Raw genomic sequence first — 14,523 nt, 5'->3', positions numbered from 1 at the left:
CAGATAATTGAACCGCTGCAATAGAACTGTGTAGAACTGTGGCTCCCGGAAAGATAAAGAGTCTGTAAAGGAACACAAGCGGTTGGGATTCCGTTCAGGTGTCCCAACGTGGATATTTTTCTTAGCGTCTGAGCTAATGGCTCTTCATTACGCTCAACCGGTCCGATCTAATGAATTGCACGGAGGAGATAATAATCTTATCTGATTACGCCGCAGCCAGAACTTCTGACGTCTCCGATATGATTTCATTTCCATCGACACGTCTCGGTTAAGACACGGGGCGACAAGCTGCGTGGCCGTTTTAAGTAATGTCCTCATTTACATTTGGAGATTATCTATTAGGGTTTCTCTCTCTGTCTCTCTGTCTCTCTGTCTCTCTCTCTTCTCCCTCCATTTCTTCCTTTAGTGTCGGGCTGTGACTTGATTTGAAGCTTTACTGTACCGTCCTGTTTGCCACCAGCAGCAGTCACAGGAGAGAGAGTCTGAGAGGAGGAAAGAAAAACAGAGACAGATCCCCCCCCCCCCCCCCCATCCTCATCCTCCTCCTCCTCCTCTCCCACACTGTCAAAACACGGCCTTGTATCCTGCAGCTGGTGGCTCCACAGCGCCACTGCAGCGCGCTGGCAGCAGATGGAACTGCACCCCCCCTCCAGCTGTTTACAAACCTCCCCCCTCCCGGTGGTGGTCCTCCCCCGGGCGGCGCTGCCATCAGGTGGGATTGACGAAAGGCGTCTAAATGTCCCGCCGACTGGACGGTCTGCAGGTTTTTGCCGCACGGCGACTCGGCAGCGGCGGATTTTCACTCGCACTCTGCAGCCGGTCGTTACGTAACGAGTCTGTCTTTCCATGGATTCCCCAGATTTGTTTTATGTGAGTGCAGGAGTCCAGAAATAAGCTGTGATCATCCTCTCGGCTTCCTCTTTACGTCTGGATTTTACCTATATTTTGATTTGTGACGCCAACGTTCCAACAAAAAACAGTTTGTCAGCTGCTGGATAGAAGCGCGTGTTTATTGTTGACATGCAGTCACCCTCGTTTATTTACATCACGGAGCTTCTGAAGTGAATTGGCCTCAAAGTTGAATTTAGGTCGGCAATCGTCCTTTGCGGGGGGCTGATTCATGCCCCAATAGGCCACATACTCATTGCTTTATTGATCCTCCTCCTTTTTAAGCTGGTTAAGTTGAGGACTGATCCGCCTGTCAGGAGACGTGACGGCTCACCACCTCGCCTTTTTCACATTCTAAATGTGTTGTCATTAACCTTAATCGTTTATTAAAAGAGAGTTTTCTCCCTACTCATGAAATTACCTTCATTTTTTTTTTCTCCCCCCCCCCCCTCTCTCCCCGGCTGCGCCGCTCTGCGTGTTTGTAAAGAGTGCTGTCACATTTATTCAGTGGCTGCGCCATAAATTCCGCCTTAACCGCTCTCCAGACTCTCCGGTGATTTAATTTAGCTTGAGTTTCATTACCCAGTTTCCCTTTTTCTCGGAGTGAATGTTGCTGAAGTGTGTTTCCGACGCCCAGAACTGGGTGGACCCCCGCCTGGACGCCCACCAACACACGAGGAGCGTCGGTTTCCCGGTTCCCCGTCTCTTATTGTGACTTTCTTTCACGACCAGATCAAATTTTGACGACATGAACAGGATTTTATGATATTCTGAGCGGGGATCGGTGGCCTCGGAGTTTTAGGACCCATTTACACGACGTTACGAGTGAAAACATCATTTTTTTTTCAGTTTTTAATTTGGAAGTTTTCCCGTCGGGCCACTAGTGGGTGTTGTTTGTTTTTTTTGTAATGAAACCACACACAAGTGGAGAAAACAATACACTATAAACATTAAGTAATGTAAAGTAAAGTAGAGCTTTATTCCTCCCCGGGGGGAAACACAAATGGTGGACCGATGACCAATATACAATTTTTTTTATCTTTTCAACTGATAATTCGTCTTAATGTTACGTAAATGTGCGTGAGCGTGCTTTAATAAGTCAAACTTCTTTTCAGACATGAAACCTGATTATATTGTTTGTTTGGCATTTGATTCTTGAGCGAATTCGAAATCTGAAAAGGAAGTTAACTATCGACTACCGCGCAGCAGCGGCGTCGTTCTCAGAAAGTTGCGTTTTCGCGCCGTCGTCTTGCAAACCGACGAACGAAACGCAGCGGACGTCGTGAAGTCGTTGTCGCAGCGGGTGTGAAAGTGACGAAGCCACTCGGCTGCTGGTGTTTCAGGAGCCTCGTCTCGGTTACTTATAGAGGAATTAACGTGCAGTGGTAGGGGGGGAAACGAAGCCGTCGTTTATTTTTGCCTTGCCCGAGTATTTCCAGCTGCCGCCTGAGATTATGTCATTAAAACGGGGAAGACGGCGGCGTGCCGGAGGCGCGGTGTTCGTTTTCAGAGAGTCGGTCTGCAGCTGAAACGTAAACGTTTGACGCGAAAGGAAAGCTGCTGACGATTCAACCGCCGGTTTCATTCACAGGCCAAACGGCAGCGCCACTTTTACGTCCAAGGAGCTCATCAGAGGCGCTTTTTTTTTTTTTGTATATGTCAGTAAGCTGCTGGTCGGACGAGGCGCGGTCGTTGTTGTAAGCAATTTGTGTTTGTTGTGATTTCTCAAAACCGGTCTGAGGAGTTCTTTTCCATAATATGTGTCATTGACATTGTTGGTGTCCTCAAATTATATTGAGACAGACGCATCTGTCTGCAGTTATTTTGATTATTTGACTTTCATTTGAATTTCTGAGCAAATTTGTATGTCTTTGAATTTTTTTCTTCTATGTTTAATGTGTTGCATGTTTTGTCTGAAACTTAAAGTACCGCTGCCTGTCTTGGCCAGGACACTCTTGAAAAAGAGCTTTTTAATCTCAACGGGGTTTTTCCAGGTATAATGAAAGGATATTTGTAGATTCGTTCGTTTTGAAATGGCGGAATTCGCTGTTTTCAGCAGTTAAAGACAATTTTCACAAAAAATTGTCATTCCTGTCCTAAAATAATAGTCGTAGGTTTGTTCGTTTGTTTGTTTGTAAATGGCGGCCATTTTTATGCTGAAAATAGCAGCTTTTGCCACATAGATGCAATATTTTCTTCCTTGTTACAATAGAATATAATAATAATAAATATATAAGTACTGCGGTATTATACAGGTACACCAGAATTGTTATTTGGAAAACATGCATATATGACAAAAAAAAAGCTCGGACGGATGTACGGTCCGATAACAACCGCGTCTGAAGCTGCGTCTATCGTTGTTTATCTGAAACAGAAGTAGGGTGTCACTGTGTCCCGTTTGATTCGGTGAGCACCTGATCGGGTTCTCATGAAACATTCATCCTTCTCTTCTAATCACCTGCGGAAAGTAACTGAGTAGAACCCGTGCAGCAGTAAATGTAGTCGATAAACTACGACGCCGAGGAAAGTAGTTCCACCCGCAGCTCACGGCACCCTGGTGTGCGGGCAGCGTCTCCATGGCAACAGACGCGGTTCTCCCCGAGGTGCCTCTCTCATCCGCTACCAAATTTACTACATGGAATGTTTATACCCCGAAACATGAATTACTCATAACAAGAACAACGTCACAGGCATGTGATATATTTTCCGAAATGGTATTTATTTGGTTTTCTCGGTCCTGTCGTTGGTTCTGACGTCGCCGTTCCGACGCACGCGCAACATGGCCGCCCTGTTCGGGTTTCTTGAACTTTCCTGGTAGAATCTGTGCTCGAGGCTCTGAGATTGTGTTTCTGTGCGTGTCTCACGTCGTCGGTCATTTTGTAAATCCGCCGTGGCGAGCGTTGCTCGTTCAGGAAGCGTCGTTGCTGCGGTGGATGGACAAAACCTCCGGGCGATGGCCGTGCTCGTCCGGCGGCGGCGGCACAGCTGTGCCGAATGAAGTGCTGAGGTGTGAAACCCAGAGAAACGCACAGTCAGCAGCAGGTGTGCTGAATCCTCTGACCGCCTGCACCAGCGGAGCGAGCGCCAAACGCGCTCGCGTGGCAGCGCGGCGATCGTCGGGAACGTACGCGCTCTGCCCCCCCCGAAACCCGACCGCGCGCCGGTATGTGTGCGGTGTGCAAGTCGCTCTGAAATAACCGCAGGAATCCCGCGCTCATTAAAATTCCTGGAAAGATCCTAGAATTGCTCGGGCTGTTTTCCAGGACCCCCACCCCTCCCTCCGCCTGGAAACCAAAAAAAAAAAAATATATACAAGAAAACCTGAAAACAAAGAAATCGTGCAGTGAAACTAAGAAACTGCTTCCTCAGTTCAAGGGAAAGGATTGAAAACGAGAGCGAAGTTATGGAAATTAAACTGATAAATAACAGACGGGGGCTTTTATTCAAGATATAAAAGTGTGTGTGTGTGTGTGTGTGTGTGTGTGTGTGTGTGTGTGTGTGTGTGTGTGTGTGTGTGTGTGTGTGTGTGTGTGTGTGTGTGTGTGTGTGTGTGTGTGTGTGTGTGTGTGTGTGTGTGTGTGTGTGTGTGTCTTGCTGACGGCCCTCTCTGTCCTGCAGGCTCGGCGTGTGCGTGCTGACCTCATGGTGTAACGGGAGTAAAGATGAGCATTAGCAGTGATGAGGTCAACTTCCTGGTCTACAGATATCTACAGGAGTCAGGTAACCTTCCTCCTCCTCCTCCTCCTCCTCCTTCTCCTCCTCTTCTTCATCACATCCTCATTCTGCAGCGTCCTCGCTCTGCGACTCTTTGTTCTGCGACAAGTCGTGCGGGAAACGTTCCGCCAAAGATGAAAGTGTAAACTTTTTTTTGTTCTCGTTGTGGATTATATTGTCATCAAGGACGATCGTTCATGTGACGACGCGTCGTTTTTTGCATTTTTACATTTTTAAAACGACGCCCCCTTTTACACAGAAACACTGACAACGGTGTAGTTTCCACGTCGGGCCACTAGTGGCTGCTGTTGGTTGTTTTTGTAATGAGTTCACACACAAGCCAGAAGAGAACGAGATGCTATAAAACCTGAATAATGCCAGAAAACGGACATTCTAGATCCGCGGTCCGAAAACTTTTTTGCGCCACAGACCGTTTTGTCGCACGATATTTTCACGGACCGGCCTTTGAAGTTGTGGGGGGGTAAATACTACAAAATAAAATTATACGACCAACACGAAATATAATAATAATAATATAATATAATAATAAAGGTACACTGTGTACTTGTTTGTTATTCTTCTGCCTCCTCACTGGGCCTGTTTTTTTTTTTTATCGTTTTACTCGCTTGTGGGTTTAATATCAGCGTGAGTCATAGACGGCTGTAACGGAGAGAAGTCTGAAACTGTCGTTTTTCAAAATAAAAGATTGGTCAGACTCGGATAATGAATAAAACGGAAATAATGTAAGTTATTTATTCTTTCGGTGCGACCCGGTACCAAACGACCGGTTGGTGACTGATTGTTATTATGGTGACTGTCAAAATAAAAGTACCAAGTCCCAGGATAATGTATATTTCGTGAGACGTCAAGAAACCCTGGGATTACACGAGGATTCTAAATACGTGTTTGTAAGATTGTAATGAAGAATCTCCTATTTAATTTGCCCCGTGTGGCTTCTGGTAGAGGAACTTTTAATAAGCGGTATTTTTTTTTTTACGTGACATTTGTAGGTTATTCTGTTTGAGAAAACATTTCTCAGAGTGGGAGGAGTCATGTCGTGTGTTTTCCTGCTGGACGGGAGTGAAAACATGGTCTCCCCCCCCCCCCCCCCTGCAGGTTTCTCCCACTCGGCGTTCACCTTCGGCATAGAGAGCCACATCAGCCAGTCCAACATCAATGGAGCCCTGGTTCCCCCCGCCGCCCTCATCAGCATCATCCAGAAGGGTCTGCAGTACGTGGAGGCTGAAGTTAGCATCAATGAGGTGAGGAGACGCCGTCACGCCGGCGCCGTGTTGTTTGGACGGCGTCCTGAGAGCCTCCACCCCTCCCCTCACTTTCTTTTTCTGCCTCAGGACGGCACGCTGTTCGACGGCCGGCCCATCGAGTCGCTCTCGCTGATCGACGCCGTGATGCCGGACGTGGTGCAGACGAGGCAGCAGGCCTACAGGGACAAGATGGCGCAGCAGCAGCAGCAGCAGCAGCAACAGCAGCAGCTACAACAGCAGCAGCAGCAGCAGCAGCAGCAGGCGACGGTGTCAGCGCCGGCGTCGGCCACCGGGGGCAGCATCGCCAGCAACGCCAAGAACGGGGACAACACTGCCAACGGGGAGGAGAACGGAGCGCACACCTTATCAAGTGAGTCCGGATTTAAAACCCAACCGCTTTTTTTTTGGTGTTTTTTTTTTTTAAGCCAGGACTTCGTTCACACTGCAGGGAAATGCCGGAGGAAGCGGCTCCGCCAGAATAAAAGCTGTCCTTTTTTTTTTTTTCCCCCTCATTCTTCTTTCTTCCTCATGTTGTCGAGTGAAAATAGATCTACTTGCCAACCAGCGTTGCCAGATATGCTGGTATCCTCCATTTATAGAGCCGATATTTTTCTTTTTAATTTGACTTATTTGGTGCATTTGTGTCTTCATGCTGTTTTTTTTTTTGTGTGTTTTTGTTTTTTGGTGTCAGTTTTAGGGTTTTAACCTGATTCCTCCACAGACTGGTTTTTATTGGTGTGTTTGTGTTTTACCTGGTTTGGGCTGGAAACGCTGAGTCACGTCTGGTGTCGGTTCTCGGTACTCGACTTTTTAACAAAGTGTTCCCGGGTGCGTCTCCCAATATATGCGTGTCTGACCGCACCTCCGCCCCCAGACAATCACGCGGACCTGATGGAGGTGGACGGAGACGTGGAGATCCCCCAGAACAAGGCCATGGTGCTGAGGGGCCACGAGTCGGAGGTCTTCATCTGCGCCTGGAACCCCGTCAGCGACCTGCTGGCGTCGGGGTGAGTGTCGCCACGGTAACGGCGTTTTTCGACAGACACCCTACGGGATGGCCCGGATTCCAAAACGGGACGTTTCGATCGCCGTCAACACGGGAGGCTAATGTCACACACTGCCTCTGTTAAGCTTAGCGGCTAACCGCTAATGGTATAAACGTCGACCGCCATGTGATTTAAACATATCAATTCGATTTTATTGTAAGTCTCCGAGGCGCGTTGCTCTGCGGCGTGGATGTTGTTCGACGGCTCCATCGTTAAGTGAGCGAAAGGACCGCTATGCTAACGCTAATGATTGACAGCTCCAGTAGCCAATCGGCGCACGCCTAACATCGGAAAAAACTCTCACCTGCACTTTAAGCCAGTGTTTTTCAACCTTTTGAGCCAAGGCACACTTTTTTCTTTGGAAAAATCTGGAGGCACACCACCACCAGCCTATATTAACAATATAAAGTCATTCTCATCAAAGTTTTATCAACAGGAATCAAATAAATACAGAAAAAAAGTATTTCCCAATTTCTTTTTTTTTTATTGTGACTCCCTCAGTGTGAAACCTGGACCTGATGGATGAAGAGCTGAGATCCTGGTTCACATTCTTCCTTTTCAAAAACTTCTCCATCACTGTCACTGACACAGTACTTTGATACAAGATGGTAGCAGGAGGTGGAGATTAACTACACTGACGTCTGTCAGTTTCGATTTCACCGGCAAAGTTCTGTGCTGCCACCTAGTGGTGAAGAGTATTTATACATGATTACTCTGCAACACGCTGCTCTCACAGCCGACAACGGCTAAGAGCAAATGTTATTTTAGAAAAAAATTTGAAATTGGATAATTTCCCACGGCACACCTGGCTATATCTCGCGGAAACACCAGTGGTTGAAAAACACTGCCCTAAGCCACACCCACCAAATAAAAAAACAAAACAAAACAAAACAAACGAAAGTTTGGATTTCCGTGATGCACCTGAACGCATCGCAACGTGTATCAGCGGCACGAAGCCCGTGAACCCGTAAAAATACATAAATTGGCCGCGTCAGTTCAAAGCAGGTGGAGGGGGAAAAAAAAAAAATAGAGGCTTATAGTCAGGAAATTACGGTATTTCTTACGAGAGAAAGTTTTGGTCCGAATGAGCTCCTTGTTTTTTTGTGTGTCAAGAGGTTAGCAGCTGTCATAAGCATTGCTCTGAAGTGTGTGTGTGTGTGTTTGTTTGTTTGTTTGTTTGTTTGTTTGTTTCAGGTCGGGCGATTCGACGGCACGGATCTGGAACCTGAGTGAGAACAGTACGAGCAGCTCCACACAGCTGGTGCTGAGACACTGCATACGAGAGGGAGGACAAGACGTCCCGAGCAACAAAGACGTCACCTCACTAGACTGGAATGTGAGTGCGCACACACAGACACACAGACACACACACACACACATACACACACGCACACGCACGCACGTATGTGTGTGTGTGTGTGTGTGTGTGCGTGTGTGTGTGTTGTCGTGTAAACATGGAACTTTTCTGAAAACGTATTTCACTTAGACCAATAGAACTCTTTTTAAAAGGCAGTAAATAAAAAAAAAAGAAGAAAAACAGACATTGTTTTTAAATTCCTTGATTGAAATCAGCTGAAATGAATTAAAAAAAAAAAATTAAAATGACAATTATTGCATAAATCAGTGAATTTTGGTTGGATAGTTTTACCCGCTGATCAAAACAATACAATGAAAACATGATGATGATGATGAAGATGAAAATGTGCGTGTTGTCGTGTAAACATGGAACTTTTCTGAAAACTTGATTTCACTTAATAAACGGGTGACGGAGGCGGACGAAGCGAAACAAAAGGCCTAAAACACGTAGAGCGAGCATCATCAGACAAATGGAACTCTTTTTAAAAGGAAGTAAATAAAAAAAAAAGAAAAACATTGTTTTTAAATTCCTCCCAAAATCTGATTAAAATCAGGTTGAAAATTAAAAATGTATTTGTCAAATTTTAGGCAGTAAATAAAAAAAAAAGAAAACCGGACATTGTTTTTGTTACACTTGTCTGAAATCAGCTGAAATGAATTTTTAAAAAAATGTTTTAAAGACAATTATTGCATAAATCAGTGAATTTGGTTGGATAGTTTTACCCGCTGATCAAAACAATACGATGAAAACAATGATGATGAAGATGTGTGTGTGTGTGTGTCGCAGAGCGAGGGCACGCTGTTAGCGACGGGCTCCTACGACGGCTTCGCCAGGATATGGACGAAAGACGGTGAGCGGCGTTGTGCCATTCAACACCTCGAGCACAATGAATGAAACTTGATTGGGAGGACTGGGGGCTTCCCCTGTGGAGCGCCACTGCCCCCTGCTGGCCGCGGCGGGGTATAATACTCCCCTGTGCTCCTCAGGTAACCTGGCCAGCACCCTGGGGCAACACAAGGGGCCCATCTTTGCACTGAAGTGGAACAAGAAAGGAAACTTCATCCTGAGTGCCGGAGTCGACAAGGTGAGTCTCCAACCAACAGGAAGTTAAAAACAAACAAAGTAAAAGTAACGAAAAGTAACTTTTCCCTCAGTTGTAGTTTTAGTAACAGAAGAGCAGAAGTAAACATGTCGACTGTCAACAACCTGAAAACTGCTGAACAAATACTGATATCGAGTACCGTAATACTTCACTATTGCTGCTACTTTATAGATACTTTTTAACTTTTACTGGTATTTTATTGATACTATTTGACCATTACTGGTATTTTATTGATACTTTTTAGCTGTTACTTCAGTGATACTTTTTAAATATTACTGGTATTTTATTGATACTTTTTTAACTAGTTCTGGTACTTCTTTTGTACTTTTTAGCTGTTCCTTTATTGATACTTTTTAACTATTACTGATATTTTATTCATACTTTTTAACTATTACCGGTATTTTATTTGTACTTTTTAGCTGTTACTTTATTGATACTTTTTAACTATTACTGGTATTATATTGATACTTTTTAGCTGTTAGTTTAGTGATACTTTTTAAATATTACCAGCATTTTATTAATACTTTTTTAACTAGCTCTGGTATTTAATTGATACTTTTTAACTATAACTGGTATTTTATTGATACTTTTTCACTATGTCTGATACTTAACTGATACTTTTGAATGGTTATTCTGGTATTATTGATACTTTTTGACTTTAGCTTTTAATGCATTGATACCTTTTCACTATTTATGGTACTTTACCGACACTTTTGTAACAGTTCCTGGTATATTATTTATTTATTGTTTTTTTTAAAAACTTTTACTGGTACATCATGGATATTGTTTCCGCTATAAGTGGGACTTTGTTGACACTGTTTATATCGTCTGCAATGAGCTTCACACAACGTTTTCGCAGAAATATCCTCATTAAACGTTCTATCTGGTCTCATTCTTCGGGGTGTTGGAAGACGTAACTTGCTTAGAGTTTGGGAAACGTGTCCTTCACGCTGCGACTGTCCCTTCTGTCCTCAACAGACAACAATCATCTGGGACGCTCTCACGGGAGAAGCCAAGCAGCAGTTTCCCTTCCACTCAGGTACGACGCGCCTCAGCTCATCTTAAATGGTCTTAAAGCGACATCGCGCAGCCATTAATCTAAAGATCCTCACGTTTACAACCGAGATCAACATCGTTTCAATTCAGTTTGACTTCTATTGCACCAAATAGAAAATAAAAAATCATCTGGAGGCAGAATAATGATTCCATTTGAACAAGTAGATGAAAAAAAAAAATTCTTAACGCAATGATCTCACTGGAATTAAACAGAATAATCCACATTATTAACGGCACGTAATTCTTGTTGCTACAAATTTAATTAGATGCCAATGAGGTGATAATGGTGAAACGTAATAACTTGGTTTTAAAGTTGATGATTGAGTTACTACGTTATCGTAGTCATGATTTTACTATCGTCTTATCTGCGGTTATTTTGGAATTATTCGACATGAATTCCTCACTAAAGGCCAAAACCTTAACTTTAGTTTGGAAATGATGTTCAACTTCCGTAGAAGAGTGAGTAACCGTTGCACAAATGCTAACCGCTAACATGTCAATAAAGCAGTGGTCGTGCTAATGTCGTTATTTTGCGGAGATGTTTTATTTTGAAAGTGGAGGACTGTCTCTCTGCAGCTCCGGCGCTGGACGTGGACTGGCAGAGCAACAACACCTTCGCCTCCTGCAGCACCGACATGTGTATCCATGTGTGTAAGCTGGGACAGGACCGTCCCGTCAAGACATTCCAGGGACACACGGTGAGGCTGTGTGTGTGTGTGTGTGTGTGTGTGTGTGTGTGTGTGTGTGTGTGTGTGTGTGTGTGTGTGTGTGTGTGTGTGTGTGTGTGTGTGTGTGTGTGTGTGTGTGTGTGTGTGTGTGTGTGTGTGGTTTTTTTTGTCTGTCTGTCTCTCTCCCTCTGTCTCTCTCTTTCTGTCTCTCCCTCTCTCTATCTGTCTCTCCCTCTGTCTCCCTCTCTCTCTCCCTGTCTCTCTCTCTCTCTCTCTCTCTGTCTCTCTCTCTCCCTCTGTCCCTCTCTCTCTCTCCCTGTCTCTCTCTCTCTCTCTCTCTCTGTCTCTCTCTCTCCCTCTGTCCCTCTCTCTCTCTCCCTGTCTCTCTCTCTCTGTCTCTGTCTCTCTCTCCCTCTGTCTCCCTCTCTCTCTCTCTGTGTCTCTCTCTCTCTCCCTCTGTCTCTCTCTCTCTCTCTCTCCCTCTGTCTCCCTCTCTCTCTCCCTGTCTCTCTCTCCCTCTGTCTCCCTCTCTCTCTCCCTGTCTCTCTCTCTCTCTCTGTCTCTCTCTCTCCCTCTGTCCCTCTCTCTCTCTCCCTGTCTCTCTCTCTCTCTCTCTCTCTCTGTCTCTGTCTCTCTCTCTCTCTCTCTCTCTCTCTCTCTCTCTCTCTGACCGTCTGCTCCGCCTCCAGAATGAAGTCAATGCAATCAAGTGGGATCCCACAGGGAACCTTCTCGCCTCCTGTTCAGACGACATGACGCTGAAGGTGATTTTTCCTCTTTCCTCCTCCTTCTTCTTCTTCTTCTATTTAAAAGTTTGGCTGCAGTGAAAAACGCACCGGTTTTTGGATGACGCCTCGTTTACACAACGATTAAAAGCGAAAAACGGGTAAAAAAATGTCTGTTTGCACGACGGCGAGGCTCGGAGACATGGGCAACGCAACTTCTTGAAAAGCGCTCCGTCTCCGTGGAAACAGAGGAGAACACAAACTTTTCAAAAACACTGGAAATGCAATCTTTTTTTTAAAAACATTCCGTCTCTATGTAAATGTAGGAAAATGCAGCTATTTTAAAATGCAACTTTGTGAAAACGCTCCATGTCCATGGAAATGGTGGAAACGCAACTTTTTAGAAACACTCCAACTCCGTCTCCATGGAAACGGGGCGTCTGTCCTTGTCCTCCGGTGGTTAATGTTCATTGTTCTCTGCTGCATGTGTCTGTGGCTTCATTACAAAAACAACCAACAGCGCCCTCTGGTGGGCTGACATGAGAACTGCCTCTTTATTTTTTTTTATTTTGATTTTTTTTATGTTTCTGTCTGAATGGATGTTGTTTAAAAAAAAAAAAAAAAAGTGAAACTATCCCGAGACGAAAACACTGAAACGGTGCGTTCTCAAGAGTCGGTGTGTCCAAAGCGTTGACGTCTCTGCGTCTCCGTCCTCAGATCTGGAGCATGAAGCAGGACGCCTGCGTCCACGACCTCCAGGCCCACAGCAAAGAAATCTACACCATCAAGTGGAGTCCGACCGGCCCCGGAACCAACAACCCCGCCGCTAACCTCATGCTCGCCAGGTGAGATGAGCCGATTTTACAACGTGAGGGGAGGAGGGGGTGGTGGCACTCATTTTCAACATCCGCCGTCTCCGTGTCCCTCCGCAGCGCCTCGTTCGACTCCACGGTGCGCCTCTGGGACGTGGACCGGGGAATCTGCATCCACACGCTCACCAAGCACCAGGAGCCGGTCTACAGCGTGGCCTTCAGCCCCGACGGGCGCCACCTCGCCAGCGGCTCCTTCGACAAATGCGTTCACATCTGGAACACACAGGTGAGGCCGCGGGCGCCGCCGACGTTCTCGACGACGACCTCGGAAAGTTTAGTTGCCGGGGGGGCGTTGTCACGACAACACCGACAGCATGACGTTTTGAACGCGTCTCCCGAGGCTGGAGCCTTTTGCCCCGTCTCCGTGGAAACGAGGGAAGAAATTCTTTGTTTCCATGGAAACGAGAGAAAAATGCTTTTTTTTAAAGATTATTCCCCGTGAAAATTGGCAAAAATGCTTTATTGAGTGATTTTATTTATTTATTTCAAAATGCTGCTCCTTTGTAGAATTGCTGTTTACGTGATAATGGAAGAAAGTGCAACTTTTTGGAAATGTGGGGGGGGGGACACTTTTTGAAAAAATGCTGTCTCCATGGAAACAGGAAAATGCAACTTTTTGAAAGGTTACATGGAAATGCCAATTTTTTGAAATAGCTCCGTCTCCATGGAAACGGGAGAAAAAAACCTCTACTTTTTGAAAATGCTCCACTTCCATGGAAATGCCCATTTTTTTTTAATAGCTCCGTCTCCATGGAAATGGGAAAATTTACATTTTTGAACACGCTCTGTCTCCATGGAAACGTGGGAAAATGCAACTTTTTGAAAGTTTCCCTGGAAATGCCAGTTTTTTTTTTTTTTTTTAAATGGCTCCATCTCCATGGAAACGTGCCAAAACACAAATTTTCGGAGATGCTCCGTCTTCGTGGAAACGAGGGGAAAAAAACCCACAACTTTTTGAAAATGGTGGCACGTAAAACCACATTGCTTCCAGCGCTTTTTGCCTTTTCCACGGTCCTTTTCAAAAAGCGTCGCCGTGTGAACGTGAAACGTAAAACACAAAGACGTTTTCGGGTTGAGCCGTTGCCGCGGAAACGCCCGCCGGGCTCATGGACGGTGTGCCTCTCTCTCCCCGGTTGCAGACGGGAGGTTTAGTCCACAGCTACCGAGGGACGGGGGGGATCTTCGAGGTTTGCTGGAACGCGGCGGGGGACAAAGTGGGAGCCAGCGCGTCGGACGGATCAGTAAGTCCACTTCCTGTCTCGGCCCCCTCCCCCTCCCCCCACCGCCCGGTCCCCCAGAGCCTCACCCCTCTGTGGTCTCTTCCAGGTTTGCGTACTCGACCTTCGGAAATAGCGCCGCAGTTTGTCTGGAAGCCATGGACCGACCATGAATGTGTACATAGCCAAAATGACTGTCGCTGCCGGCCGCCGCCGCGCTCGCCGCCGGCCCACAGGAAGCAGCAGGTCCAGACCCGCCGGACGAACTGACCGACGGATGGACGGACGGATGAGGAAACGGGACGGAAGCGTCCGCGTCCCTCTGTGCAGACTCTGAGAGAGAAGCAGAAAAAAAAAAAAAAAAAAAAAACAAACTGACAAAAAAAAGACAAAAAAGACAAAAAAACAAGTATCAGATCCACATGTGTACCAAAATTTGGACGCTTTTTTTTTTTTTTTTTTTTTTTTGCCCCTCAATTTTTCGAAACCATCACTCGTCGTCATCAGAAGAAAAAAAAAAAAAAAAAAAAGGTGTAACTAGTCGGATCTCATCCTGCAGCTCCTCCATGACGCACGTATCCTTACTTCTTAGTTCCTTTCTCCTGGTTTCACG

General features: G+C 45.8%; 1 protein-coding gene across 1 annotated transcript in view; it reads left to right on the top strand.

Moving 5' to 3' along the window:
* The window catches only part of LOC308137469 (F-box-like/WD repeat-containing protein TBL1XR1), a 33,563-nt gene extending 19,244 nt beyond the window's left edge, over nt 1–14,319 (top strand). Inside the window, exons 3-16 of the mRNA XM_080506182.1 lie at nt 4,507–4,608; nt 5,719–5,864; nt 5,955–6,237; nt 6,742–6,874; nt 8,108–8,249; nt 9,057–9,120; nt 9,257–9,354; nt 10,351–10,411; nt 11,005–11,126; nt 11,786–11,860; nt 12,539–12,666; nt 12,754–12,919; nt 13,833–13,934; nt 14,020–14,319. Coding sequence (XP_080362308.1) covers nt 4,551–4,608; nt 5,719–5,864; nt 5,955–6,237; nt 6,742–6,874; nt 8,108–8,249; nt 9,057–9,120; nt 9,257–9,354; nt 10,351–10,411; nt 11,005–11,126; nt 11,786–11,860; nt 12,539–12,666; nt 12,754–12,919; nt 13,833–13,934; nt 14,020–14,046 — 1,605 coding nt within the window. The 5' untranslated portion in view covers nt 4,507–4,550 and the 3' untranslated portion in view covers nt 14,047–14,319. The remainder of the gene's footprint in view (nt 1–4,506; nt 4,609–5,718; nt 5,865–5,954; nt 6,238–6,741; nt 6,875–8,107; nt 8,250–9,056; nt 9,121–9,256; nt 9,355–10,350; nt 10,412–11,004; nt 11,127–11,785; nt 11,861–12,538; nt 12,667–12,753; nt 12,920–13,832; nt 13,935–14,019) is intronic.
* Nucleotides 14,320–14,523: the final 204 nt, after the last annotated feature.

The sequence above is a fragment of the Blennius ocellaris genome, assembly GCF_963422515.1.
Source record: "Blennius ocellaris genome assembly, chromosome: 12".
Lineage (NCBI taxonomy): Eukaryota > Metazoa > Chordata > Actinopteri > Blenniiformes > Blenniidae > Blennius > Blennius ocellaris.
This window is presented reverse-complemented; position numbering and strand designations above follow the sequence as displayed.